General features: G+C 42.9%; 1 protein-coding gene across 2 annotated transcripts; it reads left to right on the forward strand.

Annotated features, from left to right (window-relative positions):
* The first annotated feature begins 2745 nt into the window (after positions 1 to 2745).
* On the forward strand, positions 2746 to 15387 carry nectin4a (nectin cell adhesion molecule 4a). 2 transcript variants are annotated; one of them, XM_029250690.1, is made up of 11 exons: positions 2746 to 3666; positions 7426 to 7626; positions 8597 to 8764; positions 8890 to 9168; positions 10363 to 10480; positions 11502 to 11653; positions 12566 to 12719; positions 12812 to 12887; positions 13069 to 13131; positions 13541 to 13720; positions 14173 to 15387. In XM_029250690.1, exons 1-11 carry the CDS (start codon positions 3609 to 3611, stop codon positions 14548 to 14550), a joined length of 1827 nt encoding a protein of 608 aa, XP_029106523.1. In that variant the 5' UTR covers positions 2746 to 3608; the 3' UTR covers positions 14551 to 15387. The 2 variants fall into 2 exon arrangements, with proteins under 2 accessions (XP_029106523.1, XP_029106524.1); XM_029250691.1 differs by having other exon boundaries at positions 2746 to 3222.
* The last annotated feature ends 164 nt before the right edge of the window (positions 15388 to 15551 follow it).

The raw sequence follows: 15551 nt of genomic DNA on the forward strand, positions 1-15551 counted from the left end.
GAAAAACAGCCCACACCTGCACCAATAGGTAGCTTGTGCTTGATCCTACCTGGTCCTGGCACTGTGCTATGTGTCAGCTGCTTTCTGGAAACCAACATGGTCTCATGAACCTTATTTCACAACACTTTTACCCTGTTCTGCCTTGTCACCCAGTTGTCATAGGGCGTCTTCTTGACGTTGCCATTCTTGCGCACACGCATCGGCACGCTCACCTTCTTTTTTCTGCAACACATTTGGCAAGTGGTTTAGTGCTCAGAGCTAAACATCAAGAGTTCCAGGGGTAGGATCTCTGCATTAAATACCGTTCTGTTTTAATAAGTGTTGGTACCTTGTCTTACAATGCTTGGTTAGAAAGCCTACAACTCAATGCCCCACACATGGATACCGAAGTGCTTGACACTATACAAGGCTAACAAGACACTGATATCCTTCCTCAAGAACTCAGTGCAGCTCTGGAAATCAACACTAGAAGCCAACTCCAAGGCCATCACACAAGTGACCATCAAGTGTGGCATATACCAAGGTGATGCACTGTATCCGCTGCTGTTCTCCATATGCCTGAACCCTCTCAGTCAGATCATCGCAAAGACTGGATATGGATAAAAGTTTAGAAGTGAAGTAACCATAAGCCACCACCTCTACATGGATGACGTCAAGCTGTATGCCAGGAGTGAACAAGACATCGATCCACCTCACCAAGATATACAGTGATGACATTGGGGTGTCATTCGGAGTGGATAAGTGTGGTCGAATGGTAGCAAGAAAAGGGAAGGTGATCAGGACTGAAGGAGTGGAGTTACCAGAAGGCAGAATTGCAGGGTGGTCCCAGTGGTAATAGGAGCACTCGGGGCTGTGACCCCCCAAACTGGGAGAGTGGCTCCAGCAGATTCCAGGAACAACATCTGAAGTCTCTGTCCAGAAGAGCGCAGTCCTCGGAACAGCTAAGATACTGCGCAGAACCGTCAGACTCCAAGGTCTCTGGTAGAAGACCCAGGCTTGAGGAAGTGGGGGTGAGAGGGAGATTTTTTAACCAGTGTTAAAAACTTTTGAATGACCAGGAAATGTTCATGTTTTTGACAAAAAAGTATACTTTTTTTAATCAAATAACATTCCTTGATTTAAAAATAGAGCCAAAAAACCATTGTTAACATTGCAAATGGCTATTAGTGCATGAAATGACTGATTTATAATTTAGTATTCACACATGTTGTGTGATGTAACTGGTAAAATGTTTGACTTTGTTGTTTTTCAGAAAAAATATGAACTCGTGAACATTAGATCGATGATGGGATTCAGTAAACTTATAGCTTTGTTGCGTTTAAAGTGCCAGTTTCTCCAAACTCGTAGAATGAAACAGGCTCAATGAAAAGAGGACTGTAAATTGAACCACCTCTGAGCCCAAAACTGGGTAATGGCCTGTTTACAGCTGTCTATACGTAATCCGAAGGTTGTGGGTTCAAATCCCCCTCCAGGGCAAGAACCTTGACCATAGTACTCACACTGAATTGATTGTAAATATGAAGTTTCTTACTTAGCATTTCCAAATGCATTGTGTCAGCTAGGTGAATGGAGATGATGATATGAGAATATCATTGATTATGATATCATTATTATTATTACCTTATTGGGGGGGTGCGGTGGTGCAGTGGGTTGGACCGGGTCCTGCTCTCTGGTAGGTCTGGGGTTTGAGTCCCGCTTGGGGTGCCTTGCGACGGACTGGCGTCCCGTCCTGGGTGTGTCCCCTCCCCCTCTGGCCTTATGCCCTGTGTTGCCGGGTAGGCTCTGGTTCCCCATGACCCCGTATGGGACAAGTGGTTCTGAAAGTGTGTGTGTGTGTGTGTGTTCATTCACACATGATTTATTGTTAGGTGCTGTTGAGCTCATGGCGACTCTATGGATAGTTGTCCTAAAAAGCATCTGGTCTTCTAACAACCAGCTAAGAGTTGACACACATGATTACAAAGCCCCATTTTCAGCAGTCATTACTCCAGTGTCCTAATGGTAATGGTCCTTATGGTAGAAAAACCTTTGTAATTGTGTTAGCACAGCTGAAACTCACTATTCTGTTCAACAAAGGAAGTAAATTGTATTCCTTTGGGTTGTAAGGTAACGGCATCCCTAAAATTCATTTTATGGGTTCAGAATTGGCCTTAGAGGCAGAGCTTCAAAGAAAAAGCCATATGTGAAGCTGGCTAATGAAAAGAAAAGGATAAAATGGACAAAAGAACAAGACACCGGACAGCAGATGAGGGGGAAACGGAATTACGGACGGGTGAGTCTAAGTCTTCACTGTTGCACTCATGTACATTGGGTGGCTGTGTTTGGGAGTGTGTGGAGAGAAAGCCTCAGGGCGCTAAGCAGGCTGGGAAGGCTGGCTTGAGGCGCAGGTCCTTGCAGAAACGGGGTCCTCGGACGTAGAGTATAATTTCCCTGTGTGCTAGTGTTCTGATAAAACTGACGAACGCTGCCTGTGGGTCCTTCTTCGCCCCATCCGAACCCACAGTGCCCCAGTATATAAGCCTATTAGAGCACTGCAGGTCGCTTTAGACAAAGGCTAAGTAAACAAGAAAAACATGTTGCCTTCAGTTTCGGTGTCTCTGCCCCATAACAGTGATTGTATGATATTCACCACCGTGCTACAGCTACCGCACAAGCAAACACCGACTTCCCCTGCGCGAGCACACGCCCCTTTTACCTGCGTGTCTCCCCCCTCTCTCCCCCACCCCCACCCTCCGAGCGCGCGCTTCCCGGGGCGAAGGTCCTGTGTATCTGCGAGCGCGAGCGACAGGTGTATCGCGCCCGCTCGCGACCGCCGTCCATGCGAAAGAAAGAGCGAGCGTGGCCTCTTCTTCAAGTTTTGTTCGTTTTGGGACGGGAGAAAAATTCGGGAACTGGAATACTGTGCTCTTCGTTCGTCGAATTTTTCCACGCCACGTGCGCTGTCGAGAATCGCAAACGACGAGACGTGCAACCTGGACAAAAGGACCCGGGCGCGCAGTAAAATCAAATGGCAGTGGAGCAGGAGTCCTGAGGAGAGGGCTGCACGACTATTTTTTTAATGCTTCTTCGTGACCATTTCTCTTTTTGAACGTTTTTTTTTTTTTTAAATAAATTATTTCTCCTGGAAATAGGACATTTCCCTTGGAAAGTGCACATTTGCCTTGGCTTAAGTCTTGGAAAGGAAACTAGGCAACCAGAACTTCTTCTGGCAGAAGTCGTCAGGTAACCCTCCTTCCCCAAGCGGAGTGTCTGTCTGCCGTACGCCTTGGATATTTTATCCGTTTTAATGTACAGCTGCTTTAAAGTTATTAAAAAGGAAGAAAGTGTCATTTGAAACGTTTGCATATGTGCTGAGAGGAGTGTGTTCTGAGCTGGTATAGACTTAGAATGCGGCGCACCGGAGGAGCGCTCCCAGCGCGGCAGTGCGCGCGCCCCAAGTGACCCGCACCAAACCCTCGACTGGAGCGGCTCTACAGTGTGTGTGGCTGCAGCGGTGACTGTGTGACACCGAGGACTTCCCAGTCTAGCGCGAATCTGCCCCGATCCACTGGTTTTACTGTGTGGAGGGACGACTTCTGTTCTGGACCGCGAGGGAACCGGACCTGAGAATGATGACGTCACGGCCCGAAACCCTATTGCTGTGCTGGGGGGTCGTTTGGGCACTGGGTGAGAGCCCGCAACAATACGATTACTATATATAATTTAAAATGACTCTTTTAAAATTATTATTATTATTATTATTATTCGTAGTTGTAGTATCTTGGCATTGTTATTGCTATTATTAATATTTTGTCATTTTCTTTTAATTTGTTACAGCAGTTATTTATAATTCCCATTATTGTTAATTTGCTTATTGACGTTGATATGGTAAGTATACTGTGTAAATGGAAAAATCTGATTTTAATTAAAGCAAAGGTTGGCATTTACAGAGCACAGGCAGTAGGAAAATGATAAACTGTAATGGTCGGTGGAGAAAGACACTTTATATGAATTATTATTATTACTATTATTATTATTATTATTATTATTACAAGTAAAACTGAAAAAAATACAAGTATTACGAAGACCAAAACTAAAACACCCATGTTTGGCTGTCCTCCAATACTTGTTTCCCTGCTTTGGAAAACATCGTTTCACGTTTCTGGAAAAACTGGTTGCTCTCTTAGTTGCCTAATACTCAACACTCAACACTTGCTGTGACTCTCGTACCGTGGTGCACACCCACACAGTCTCTCTCACTCTGTCACTCTCACATGTGCTGCCACAGCGTCAACATCTCCTTCGGGCCTGTCTCACAGACGCGCCGCCTGTCTCGTCCCATCTCTTGGGCCTGTCTCACGGATGCTTCGCTAAACAGTAATCTGTATAATCTGTATTCAAAAGCATTTTATTCGCATTCCTGCTTCAGGTACGCGAGTTATTTAACAAAAACAATCCTACATACTAGATCTTTGTCTCTCACCATGCCCCCCACCCCGCAGCACCTTCCCAGTGTCTGCCTGGCTTCTCTGTGTGGTGATTTAGGGGATCACTGGGTGATCCCTGTGTATTAAACTGCCTTTAACAATGCCTCTCTCTGGCTGTGCCTCTCGGGAGCGCAGTGTAATGACTGTTTTTAAACAGGCAGCAGGCAGCAACTTGGTTGTGTGTTTGCGAGTCCACAGAGAAAATGGCACTCCTCTTCATATCCAAGTCAGAACGGGGACAGATAGTCAAACTAATTAAAATAATTAAAGAGGTAAGAGACTGACATAGAGATGCTGGGAGACACCGGGAGACAGGAGGATATGTCTTGGAAAAAATATGCACTTTATAGTTTAAATGCAGATTTTCAAAATGGTAGAGTTCACATCTCTGTCATATGGCTTGTTGTGCGTATACAGGGTTTGGTCTGGGTTGTGCTTACTTCACAGGAACATACATCACCCAGATGTGCTTTACTGGTTATATTTATTAATTTAGCTGACAAATTTTGCCAAAGTAACTTTATTTACCCATTTATACTGCTTTTTTTTTTTTTTTTTTCCCTCACTGGAGCCAATTTTACTGGTGCAGCCGGAAGTAGGATTCAGACCTGTGACACTTGGGTCCGAAGGCAGTGACTGTATCTACTACACTCCTAGCTGTCCCGTGCTAATAAGTCTAAAGAAACTTTTGTTAGGGGGTGCGGTGGCGCAGTGGGTTGGACCACAGTCCTGCTCTCCGGTGGGTCTGGGGTTCGAGTCCCGCTTGGGGTGCCTTGCGACGGACTGGCGTCCCATCCTGGGTGTGTCCCCTCCCCCTCCAGCCTTATGCCCTGAGTTGCCGGGTTAGGCTCCGGTTCCCCGTGACCCTGTATGGGACAAGCGGTTCTGAAAATGTGTGTGTGTGTGAGAGAAACTTCTGTTATTCCACTTTCCCATTTAGGTGAATACTGAGGGTGTTGTTTCTAAGCCTAGAATTTTATCAGTTTTTGCAGCTCAGTATTTTGGTTTACCATTTTTTGCACTTTTCTCAGGGGCACAGCAACAAAGCCCCATGTGGAACCATCAACCTACAGGTTCATTTCCACCATATTGTCTACTACATTATTGCTTTAACTCAGGTTTCCTGATATATGAGCAAGAGCCTAAGGCACAGTAAGCCTTTAGACTCTAGGTGGAAATGTGTCATAGGGCCATACTATGTAGATGTAAGTTTGTGATATTTTGCAAGAACTGTACAAGCAAAAACAGCAGTAGTGATGACCAGCAATATTTACATATTCAATAAAGAGAAAATAATAAAGTGGATAATGAATAATGTCCTTATTTGGGCCACATACAATGCACAGATATTAATATGCAAAATAACTGTATAGGCAAATTTGTAGTTAGGGAAACAACTGGGTCAGGTCATAATGAAGGGAAGGAGATTTAGTAACTCAGGTTGCCGTATGGAACAGTAACACCTGTGACAACATAAGTGGATCATCATCCTGTGGTGAACTGATGTACAGAGTTGTTTTGAATTGTTTCAAGGTGTGGTTTCTGCTCATTGTTTCTGAATGGGTCTTGTTTTTGCAAATTTTGATTGACAAGATTTTCTTGAATCCTTTGTTGTTAGAAATGTGCTGACTAGTAGTGACAAGTGTTTGGACCAAATTCCGTAGCTTTGAAGACAAAAAGTTGGGCAGTGAGTCAGCTGTTCGGATATTTTAATAGGAAGCCCAACTTATTTATTTACAAAAAAGAATTGGCACAGCTTCTTTGGTCCAGGATTATAACTATAATAAGAGCATATGTATTGCCCCTATGACTAGGCTTTGGGGTCTGTCTTCTGAAGTGGAAATACTTCAACTGGTAACTGTAGAATGACTCTGGCTGGAGGAGAAGAGGGTGAGTCTGTAACTGCGTGAAAGCAGATGAAGTCAGATATGGGTGTGACTAGTATAAAAAGTTGTCACTGACATAAAGATTGTCTTTTATATAGACTAATGGTAGGTGTTACCGATATAGAGGGTAGTGTCTCTGATGCAAAGAAATAAGTGTCATCGGTGGGCAGAGACATGATATTGCTGTAAAGACCCAGTGTGAGGTGTAACAAAACTCAGAGGTATCCAGTTTCTCACACTATTCTTTGAATTATGTCACTTCCACCCTTCTAGGATATGGAGGTGATCATAATTCAGGAAAAGTGTCACACACTGTGTAACACAGGACTTGTAAATTTCCTGCTGTTCTCACTGTGTAAACCTTGGCACATGTCTGGGTTCTGTGCTGCGTGTGTAATTGTGTGTTAGGTTTATACTGTATGTGTTGTCAGATTGCTCTTTTGCTGCCCACAGTGGCCACTTCTTTCCCGCAAATGATTATTAGCACACACAAACATGTAAGGAAGACTGTAAAAATATGTGAGGTTAGGAAAAACAAATAAACACTGAGTGCTTCTCTGGGAAGAAATTCTAACTGTTATAGAGTACACCTTGTTTAGGTAAACTCATAATTTCAGAGTTTTCTTTTTGTCCATAAAATGATTGAGAACCGTAATTGTGCACTCAAGGATGTTTCATGCCATGACTGCATATGGAGAAATTTAAGTCAGTTTTGCTGTATCTTGTAATAAATACATGGATTAGAAAGTCGTTTAAGGAAGGTATTTATTTGTAAAAATACTGTAAATACTGAGTATCTGTATGAATAGGTCACTTTCAATAAAAATGTTAGCTAAGAAACAAATTGTTAAAACGAATTACTCCATTAAGACTGAAAAGTTTCGAAGCCTACGTTTGGTGTCAGATGTGCACGGAGATGGATTTTTTTTGCCCAGGGTCAGTCTAAGAGCAGCAGAATATTCCTAAATTTACTGGTGTGGGTGCTGCTGAATAGTTGTTTCAGTTTGTATGATATTTTTCGAGTTCTTTACATTGATTTTCCATGTGATGCTAAAACTCTCTCTTTCTCTTAGTGCCTGCCATGTGGGCTGGGCAAGAGTTTGTGGAGCCCTCAGATGGTGAGACACTGCGCTCCCTAGCGGAAGGCCCCACCCGGCTTCCGTGCCAGTTCCGCATGGAGGGACACCACGTAGTTCAGGTGACTTGGTACAAAGAGGGGCTGGATGGCAGCAAAGAGCAGATCATCACCGGTCACCATACGGAAGGACACACAGGTGGGCCTCTCTCACACCTTCCCAACCCACCACGCTGCAGCTTCACACACACCTTACACAGAGCATATCACCATATGGCCTCTTACTGCAAGTGCATGTCGTGAATATTGTGTTTACCTGCCGGACATGTAAAAACTTTTGCCTTTGAGTTTAATATGAGGCTAACAATTTGAAAAAGGTTTTTAAAATGTTCACACTACATTTTGGGGTTCAGTGGATTTTAACTGTTGTTCACGTTTACGGTATGAAGTACGGTGACATAACATGTAGATGAATAAAGTTGGAATCTCTGGATTAGATATTTCTTCCTGGTTTTGATCCTGGTTGTTGGTCAGTTTGCACAGTAAAGCTCTGTCTGTAGTGCTGCTGAAAGTGCCAGTGCCAGTGTTAAATTGCTAGTGTTAGGGTCGCTCTTAATGCTTCTATATGTTGTATGTTTCATTATTCTCCTGAGATGGAGCAAATATCCAAGGTTTTTGGAAAAGTTTCTTGGATGATTTCTTATTTTGGAATTTGGAAAATTTCTGATTTCTAGGGAGCCCCACTCCCGAATATTGTGGTGTCATTTAAAAGCAGCGAATGACTTCTATAAGGTGCTTTAGGATTCAGCACTGTAGCATGTACAGTTTGGAAGGTTCACTTAAAAACACATGTCCTCTAGAGTGGACAAAATGAATGGCTTCATCTCAGGCGGCTATTATTGTGAATGAAGATTTCCAAACAGTCACACTCTGAAACTGCAAATGACCACATGATCTCCATATTCCCCTACAATCTAAACAATAGAATCACCTGCATTTATTTGTGAATTTTGTGCTGATGCTGTAGATCGTTCAGACTCGTTTATATTTAAGGGTGCTGAAGTAAAATCGTGACTTGATGATACACATAAATATGATGTTAACATGAAAACATTTTAGAATTTGGCTAGATGGAAGTCTCCCCTTCTTTCCCTTTCCTACATGCACAGAGTTTGGCCGTTTCTCCGGGCGTGTGTACTTTGAGAAGAGTGACCCCACTCTGAATTCTGCGCTGGTGATTCGCACCACCGAGCTGTCAGATGAGGGGAAATACATCTGTCACGTGTCCACATTTCCTTTTGGCAACTTTGAGGCAGAGCTGTCGCTTACGGTGTGGAGTAAGTCCCTTCATCCTCCTCCTGTCCTGTTTTCTGCTATTACTACTTGTACCTGTACCTACTTGTAAGAACAGTAAATTCAGTTCTCAGACCCAGCCTGACTCCACCCCTCTTGTCATGCGTAGCGACGCCTATTTCCTCCCTGGAGCCAGTAGTGCTGGTGGAGAGACAGCAGTTCCATGTGGCGGCCACCTGCCGCTCCGTGGCCCGCCCTTCACCCCGCCTCTCCTGGGACACAGACCTTCCCGGGCAGGCGCAGAACCGCAGCTCAGAGGCGGGGGCGGTGTCCAGCCACTTTTCTCTGCACCCCCTGCGCAGCATGAACGGCAAGAAGCTGGACTGCTTGGTGTGGCATCCGACCCAGGATCACCCACGCAGGCTCAGCAACCGCCTAGTTGTGCACTGTGAGTGTCCTGTCTCCACTAGAACTTATTGGGAGTTGTGCTGTGGTTATACTGTGGGCGGAGATTACAAAACACTGGAGCATTTCTAGCATCACAATATTGACTTTTCAGGAATTTCTTGTCCCTCCGTTGTTGTGGTGTGCATTCAGAGTGATGTGGGATCCCACAAAATATGAAACACTCATCTCCCATTTTTTGGTCTCGCGATACCCAGTTTTTCACTTATTCGGTCTTGGATAATTAAAACCACTTATTAATTTCACTGTATCCAGTCTATGACATGCAGTCTGGTGCAATAACTTGAGATCGCATTTGAAAAATTATGCCAGGTTGCTGTGAGAGAAGCTGTGAGAGATAGGAACCACATACCCATACTCTCAGTCCTGCAACGTATGGCTTCGTTTTGTGTTTGAAGTCATAATGTCACAGTGTGCATTTGAGTTTTTATCCTTTGTTTTGCACTACTGTGCTTTAATTTAGTAGTTGTTAATTTAAATGAGATATATAGCTTTTGTCTTCCTCAAGGCATTCCACACAGTCACTGTAAATGTATGAAATTTTGATTTATTTTATATGTAACTTTATTGTTAATTGTTATTCATTATTTCTAATGTGTGACACAACTTTTTCCTTATTAGGAGTGAACTTGGGCTTAGAACAATATGAATTTTTGAGGAATTTCGTTATCTGATTTTTCGACATTCTGTTCCGGAACGAATCCGAAACAAATTATAGCCGGATAAGTGTACTCGTATATCTGAAAGGAACTGCAATGCCTTGCTAATCTCGTGTTCAGACTCATAAAAACCACAAGATGACCATAGAGCAACAAACATCACAACACAAACACAGCTTATGTTAATATTTATACTGTAAGTCCTGGGTGTGTCCCCTCCCCCTCCAGCCTTGCGCCCTGTGTTGCCGGGTAGGCTCCGGTTCCCCGTGACCCCGTATGGGACAAGCGGTTCTGAAATGTGTGTGTGTAATAATTCTTTTAAAAATACATTTTATGTAACACTTTTCCAAGCAAACAGTGTCATACTTACTGAGGACATCAGCCTTGCTTTTCAAATACTTCAGATTTCGCTGGGTGTTGTCTTTACCCAGTGGGTGTTCTATCTATACCCTAAGTCTGTCTTAGTTTATTCTCATTTTTGTTTTTGTTTGCTTTTGATATATTTCTTGTGTGTTCAGACCCCCCAGATCCTACTATTAGTGGGTATGATGGAAACTGGCATGTGGGTTTGGAGCAAGCCTCCCTTCAGTGTAACGGTGGAGGGAATCCAAAAGCTGAGACCTTCACCTGGACCAGGTACTCCTCTGCCTATTAATTATAGCACTGTAATTTCAAACATGAAAAAGATTTTTTTTTTTTTTCTAAATTTCCATGGAAACTGAAATCGGACCCAAAGTCAAGGGGACGCTGTTTGCTTTACCACACTGTGTGCAACATGATCCATTACAATTTATAAAAGATTGTGTGCCTCTTAGGCTGCTGGTTTTACTTCAAAATTTAACAGCGTCAGAACGAAAACATCAGACTCGTTGTTCATTGCTGAACATGGATGGATAAAACTAATGAACAATAAAAAGGAGAAGGAAAGGGTGCAATGCAGGGGGGGGGGGGGGGGAATAGTAATTGTAACTGTCTTTCTCTTTAATTTCCAAATCTCTTCAGAAGGGTAGTAACAGTATGGATTATGTGACTAACCCCCCAAATAATTGTAGAGGAGTCACTCTTGTGTAGTTCTAAGTCTGCATGTGTGTGTCTGAGTGCACGAGAGAGGGCCACAGACATAAACCACGTCCTTAGAGCTGGAAACCTGAGGCTAGGAGCCGTTCTTATTTGAGCTCACCAATGGAAAGCAGGTGAAGTAACTGCAGTTTCATGTTGCAGCTTGTGAAACCAGACGGAGCAAAGTTTCACACGGGGGATGGGGGGTTGGGGGGGGCAAAAAGTTTCCGGAAAATAAAGGGCACGCGTTTGGCTACAGGAAGAAACCAAACCACAAGGCCACGGTGCCGATATAGCGTTTCCACACACAGTCCCTCATAAAAACACTCTACTGACATACAGGCACAGGAACTTTTGGAAATAAATTGAAGTCTCATTTTCTCCTCTTCAGTTCAGTCATAGCTTTTTAAAATTTTGGTTATAGTCACTTTATTTTTTTATATTTGCCTTTTTTATTGCTCTTTATGAGTATTTATCTATAACTTTGTAGCAGGAGCCTAGGTTTAATAATCATTTAGCGTAATGTATTTCGTACTATGTTTGGCACGTAGCTCAGAGTATTTTTCTTTAAACTTGTTTTTCTGTTTTCTCTGTGCAGAAATGATGGACCACTTCCAGAGGGCGTGTTTGTGCAGAATGAAACGCTGGTGTTTAATAGGCCTCTGAGCTTCTCCGACTCAGGCCTTTATCAATGTATGGCAAAGAATTACCTGGGACCAGTGAAAGCAGAAATTGAAATCAGTGTGGCAGGTACGAGTAATGCAATCCTTCTCCTATTATACGTTAACATAAATGACATGTTTTTCTTGCTTTAGGTCCAAGCATTCATTCTGAGCCAAATCAGACAGTTGAACAGGTAGCATAGTGGTTAGAGTGACTGCTTTGGGGCCCAAAGGTCGCAGGTTTGATCCCTACCTCTAGCTGTAATACCTTTGAGCAAGGTACTTACCCTGAATTGCTCCAGTAAAAATTACCCAGCTGGGTAAATAATTGTAACCTTAACATTGTAAGTTGCTTTGGAGAAAAGCATCAGGTAAATGAGTTGGCCCCTATGGTAGATATAATTGACCTGAAACATGCTGGGAGTCTAGCTGTAAAAAGATGAAAATAATCTTGTTGACTCGAGTTCTAGGTAAAACACAGTCATGTTTGATGAGGTTCCTGGAATATGGCTGCTCACGTGTGTTATCTTAATTTTCACAAAGGTACAAAAAAACGTATAACATACAGATTTGATATGAGTGTAAACTTTCAACATATTCATATACTGTACTTCAAAAATTTATGTATATTTAAATCACTATATATTTCACTTTTTCATGTGAAAGACCCCGTGTTTAACAATATCCCACCTCTCTTTAAAAGTTTTGTGTGTGTGTGTATACATTTTGTTAACCTTAAGAAAAAAGTCCTCACAAGGATATCCAGTCCTAAAAAACAACGTATCAGGTTACCATGAATTCAGTGCCTTTTTATAAAATCAAGTTACTTTTTGTAATACATTTTTACCCATTTTTTAGGAGTAATTTTAACTCCTAAGTGGTGTGTTAATGATATGATAGTGATATGTTGGCAAGTATGTGTGTATGTGTGGCTTTATTTAGATGCCTGCTGCTGCCATGACTATAATGAGTGTAACTGTACACGATACCTTTCCAACAGAAACAAAGAAAACATCTTTTGACAGTCTGCTGATGATCATCGTGGGTGTGATCGTAGGGCTGCTGCTGCTCCTCTTGGTCATATCAGTTGTCCTGGTGAATCATTATCACAAGCGTAAGAACAAGAAGCTCGAGATGGAGCTGATCGAGAAGAAGTAAGCTTGACTTGACAAACGGCTACAACGACTTAGGGAGTAATGCAGGGTGGTGGTGGCAGCACTCATGGCTGTGTGTGTTTCTCCGGCAGGGAGCAGATCAGCACTCTGTCCAGACAGGCCTCTTTCAGAAGAATGAACTCCGTCAGCACCGATCACCATATACAGGTCCATAGCACTGCAGGAGATCAGCAACAATGCACACCTGTTACATGTGTCTATGCATCGGGACAGGACTTCAACAGCGAAACACACACACGCATACACACATACACAGTCAATACATCTACAATTTGTTGTTGATATGCATGTGCAGGCAGTGTGTGTTTAACACTGTTATCTCTCTTAGGCAGAGGAAAGCACCCCTCTTCGAGTGGAGGGAACCCTCCGGAACAGCCTGTCTTCCCTCGGGGTTAGTCCCTCCTGCGTGTTTATTGTCAGCGGGAATAACACACTTTATTGTAGACATAGTTTCTTACATACACAGTCAGCAAAGATGCACAAATAAATTGCCTTGTTTTTTATTACATCTGCTTTTCCAACGTCTTTTCTCTAAAGAGTTGGAAATATGTATGAAATCTGATTTTTAAGTGCTCTATGCAGTGCAAATAACACTTTCTAGTGAGAGTACATTTCTGTTTGTGTCAATCCTTCTGATTCTATTTTTTGTTGTTTTTCTGCTTTGGGCTTCAAAATCTAAGGCTTTGTCCTTCGTAGAGTTTAGAATCTATCAAATCAATTCAGAGGTCCAAGGTTCAGACATGGTCTCCCATTCAGACTTCTCTTTACTGATCCGTGTTCTTAACTGTCTTTTCCTTCAGGAACAAGGTCGCTGTAGGGACAGCCGCTCCACTCTGTCTGGTGGCCGGGGGGGTCTGGACACTTTGGGTCGTCCAGTTCTGTACAACACTTCGCGCCGTAGCGAGCGAATAAGAGGGAGAGAGCTGGAGCGGGATGGAGACAGAGAGGATGGCATGGGCAGGATGGACAGTGTGTCTCTGGTTAGTATGGCTTTGTGTGTATGCATATGGTAACATAAAGCCTGTTTAATGTGGTTCCTGTGGATAAAATTATTTATTTCACTGAATCCCACTGTGACAGATAAATGTGTGGGTGTGAAAGTGTAAGCCAGCAAGATAAACTTGGAGCTGATAAAACTCTGTCAAGTTTCTTGAATAATAGCATGAGGAAACAAAGAATCTCTTGCCAATTCAAAACATTAACAATTTTCAATTACGGTATTTCGGTATGGAGTAATTTCCAGTTACTCCAGGATGATAGTATTTCCAGACGGGCATATATTATGCTAGATACCGATCAGTTCTTGGAAAACTTAAAGCTTATGAGTGCTTGCCCTCACGAGTCGGTCCAACAGCACAAACTTCAACAGCAACCACAATAAACAGTGAGGTTAGTCACTATTTATTAACCTTGTGTCCCCTCCTTTTCTCAGGACTCTCATCTCCAACCCATTTTTCACCCCCCATTACACCCCTCACTACCCCCCTACGAGCGCACTGCTGACGTTCTGAGGCCCGTCAATGGCAAGGCCATTATTCCTACCAATGACAGGACACAGCAGCATTTGTCTCTTGACACTGGCTACCCTGTGCTCACGGACGAAGAAGAAGAGCAGGATCGATTTGAGGACGGGAGAGGGAGAAGGAGCCGAACAGAGATACAGGGAGAGGCTTGTGACCAGGACAGTAAGATTAACAGCTTCCAGATGTCAAAGGCTCTTACCAACAATTTCCAATACAGCAATGGAATCCTTCAGCCAAAAGCTAACCCCAATGCCATCCTCATCCACCCCAAGGGCCAGATTGTATGAAGGTCTGCCTACTGCCCTCCTGCTGGGGCGGTCTGGGAAAAGTTTCTCATGTCGTGGGAAGCGACACCTTCATGAACATGGCTGTAAAGACGTCAGCAAAAAATCAGTTTTTGTCCCTTTACTGTGGCTCCTCAGCTGCTTGATTATTGTGCAGATTATTGTGTTTTCTGCATCAGGTACAACCAGGATGACTCCAACAACGTCTAAGGTATGGAGTCATGAAACAGACTGTAGTTGAACCAAAATGCAACTTAAACTTACTGGCATGTTCAACATATTCGTACTATGTCAAGCCATGTAAATATTCTTTTTATAAAATTTGTAGACTACAACAGATGTATCTATTTTCTTAAGAACTCTGGTCTGATAAATTAGGGAATAGGAAAACAAGCTGGGATTGTTACAATACAGTTGTGAAGTATTGTGAAGAACTGCTCTATTGCTGGTGCTTCTTCTAAATGCAGTTTGTTAATATTTTGTTCGTTTTATGTTGCTTCATGTTGATTCATTTAGTTATTGTCATGATTTCAGGTAGAGAAGTTGCTCTATCGACCCCTATTGGTTAGAGTGTGAAAATGGAGATGGAAGATCCTCCTCAAACACAATGGGTATTAGGAAGAATGTGTTTGTATGCCTTCATGACTATAAAGCCAGTACAGTACATGAACTTGGTCAGTGTTGCCATGAAGATGGTATAAGAAAATCACTCTCTCACTCATTTTCTTTAGCCGGTTGTGCGACTTGGGGTCATGGCCTGTCCTTGAAACTTGGGACTCCAGCTTTAATAGGGTGCACCCCAGGCGGAATGCCAGTCTGCTGCAGGGTATAAGAAAATGCCAAATGAAATATACATTTTATTCACTTATAATGTAAAGGTATTTACTTACTCATTTAAATAGCTGGGTAATTACCTTGCTCAAGGGTACTACAGTCATAGGTGAAGATTAAACCTGTAACCTTTGGAGTCAAAGGCAATAACGCTAACTACTATGCTACCAGCT

Source organism: Scleropages formosus, chromosome 3 (genome assembly GCF_900964775.1).
Source record: "Scleropages formosus chromosome 3, fSclFor1.1, whole genome shotgun sequence".
Taxonomy (NCBI): domain Eukaryota; kingdom Metazoa; phylum Chordata; class Actinopteri; order Osteoglossiformes; family Osteoglossidae; genus Scleropages; species Scleropages formosus.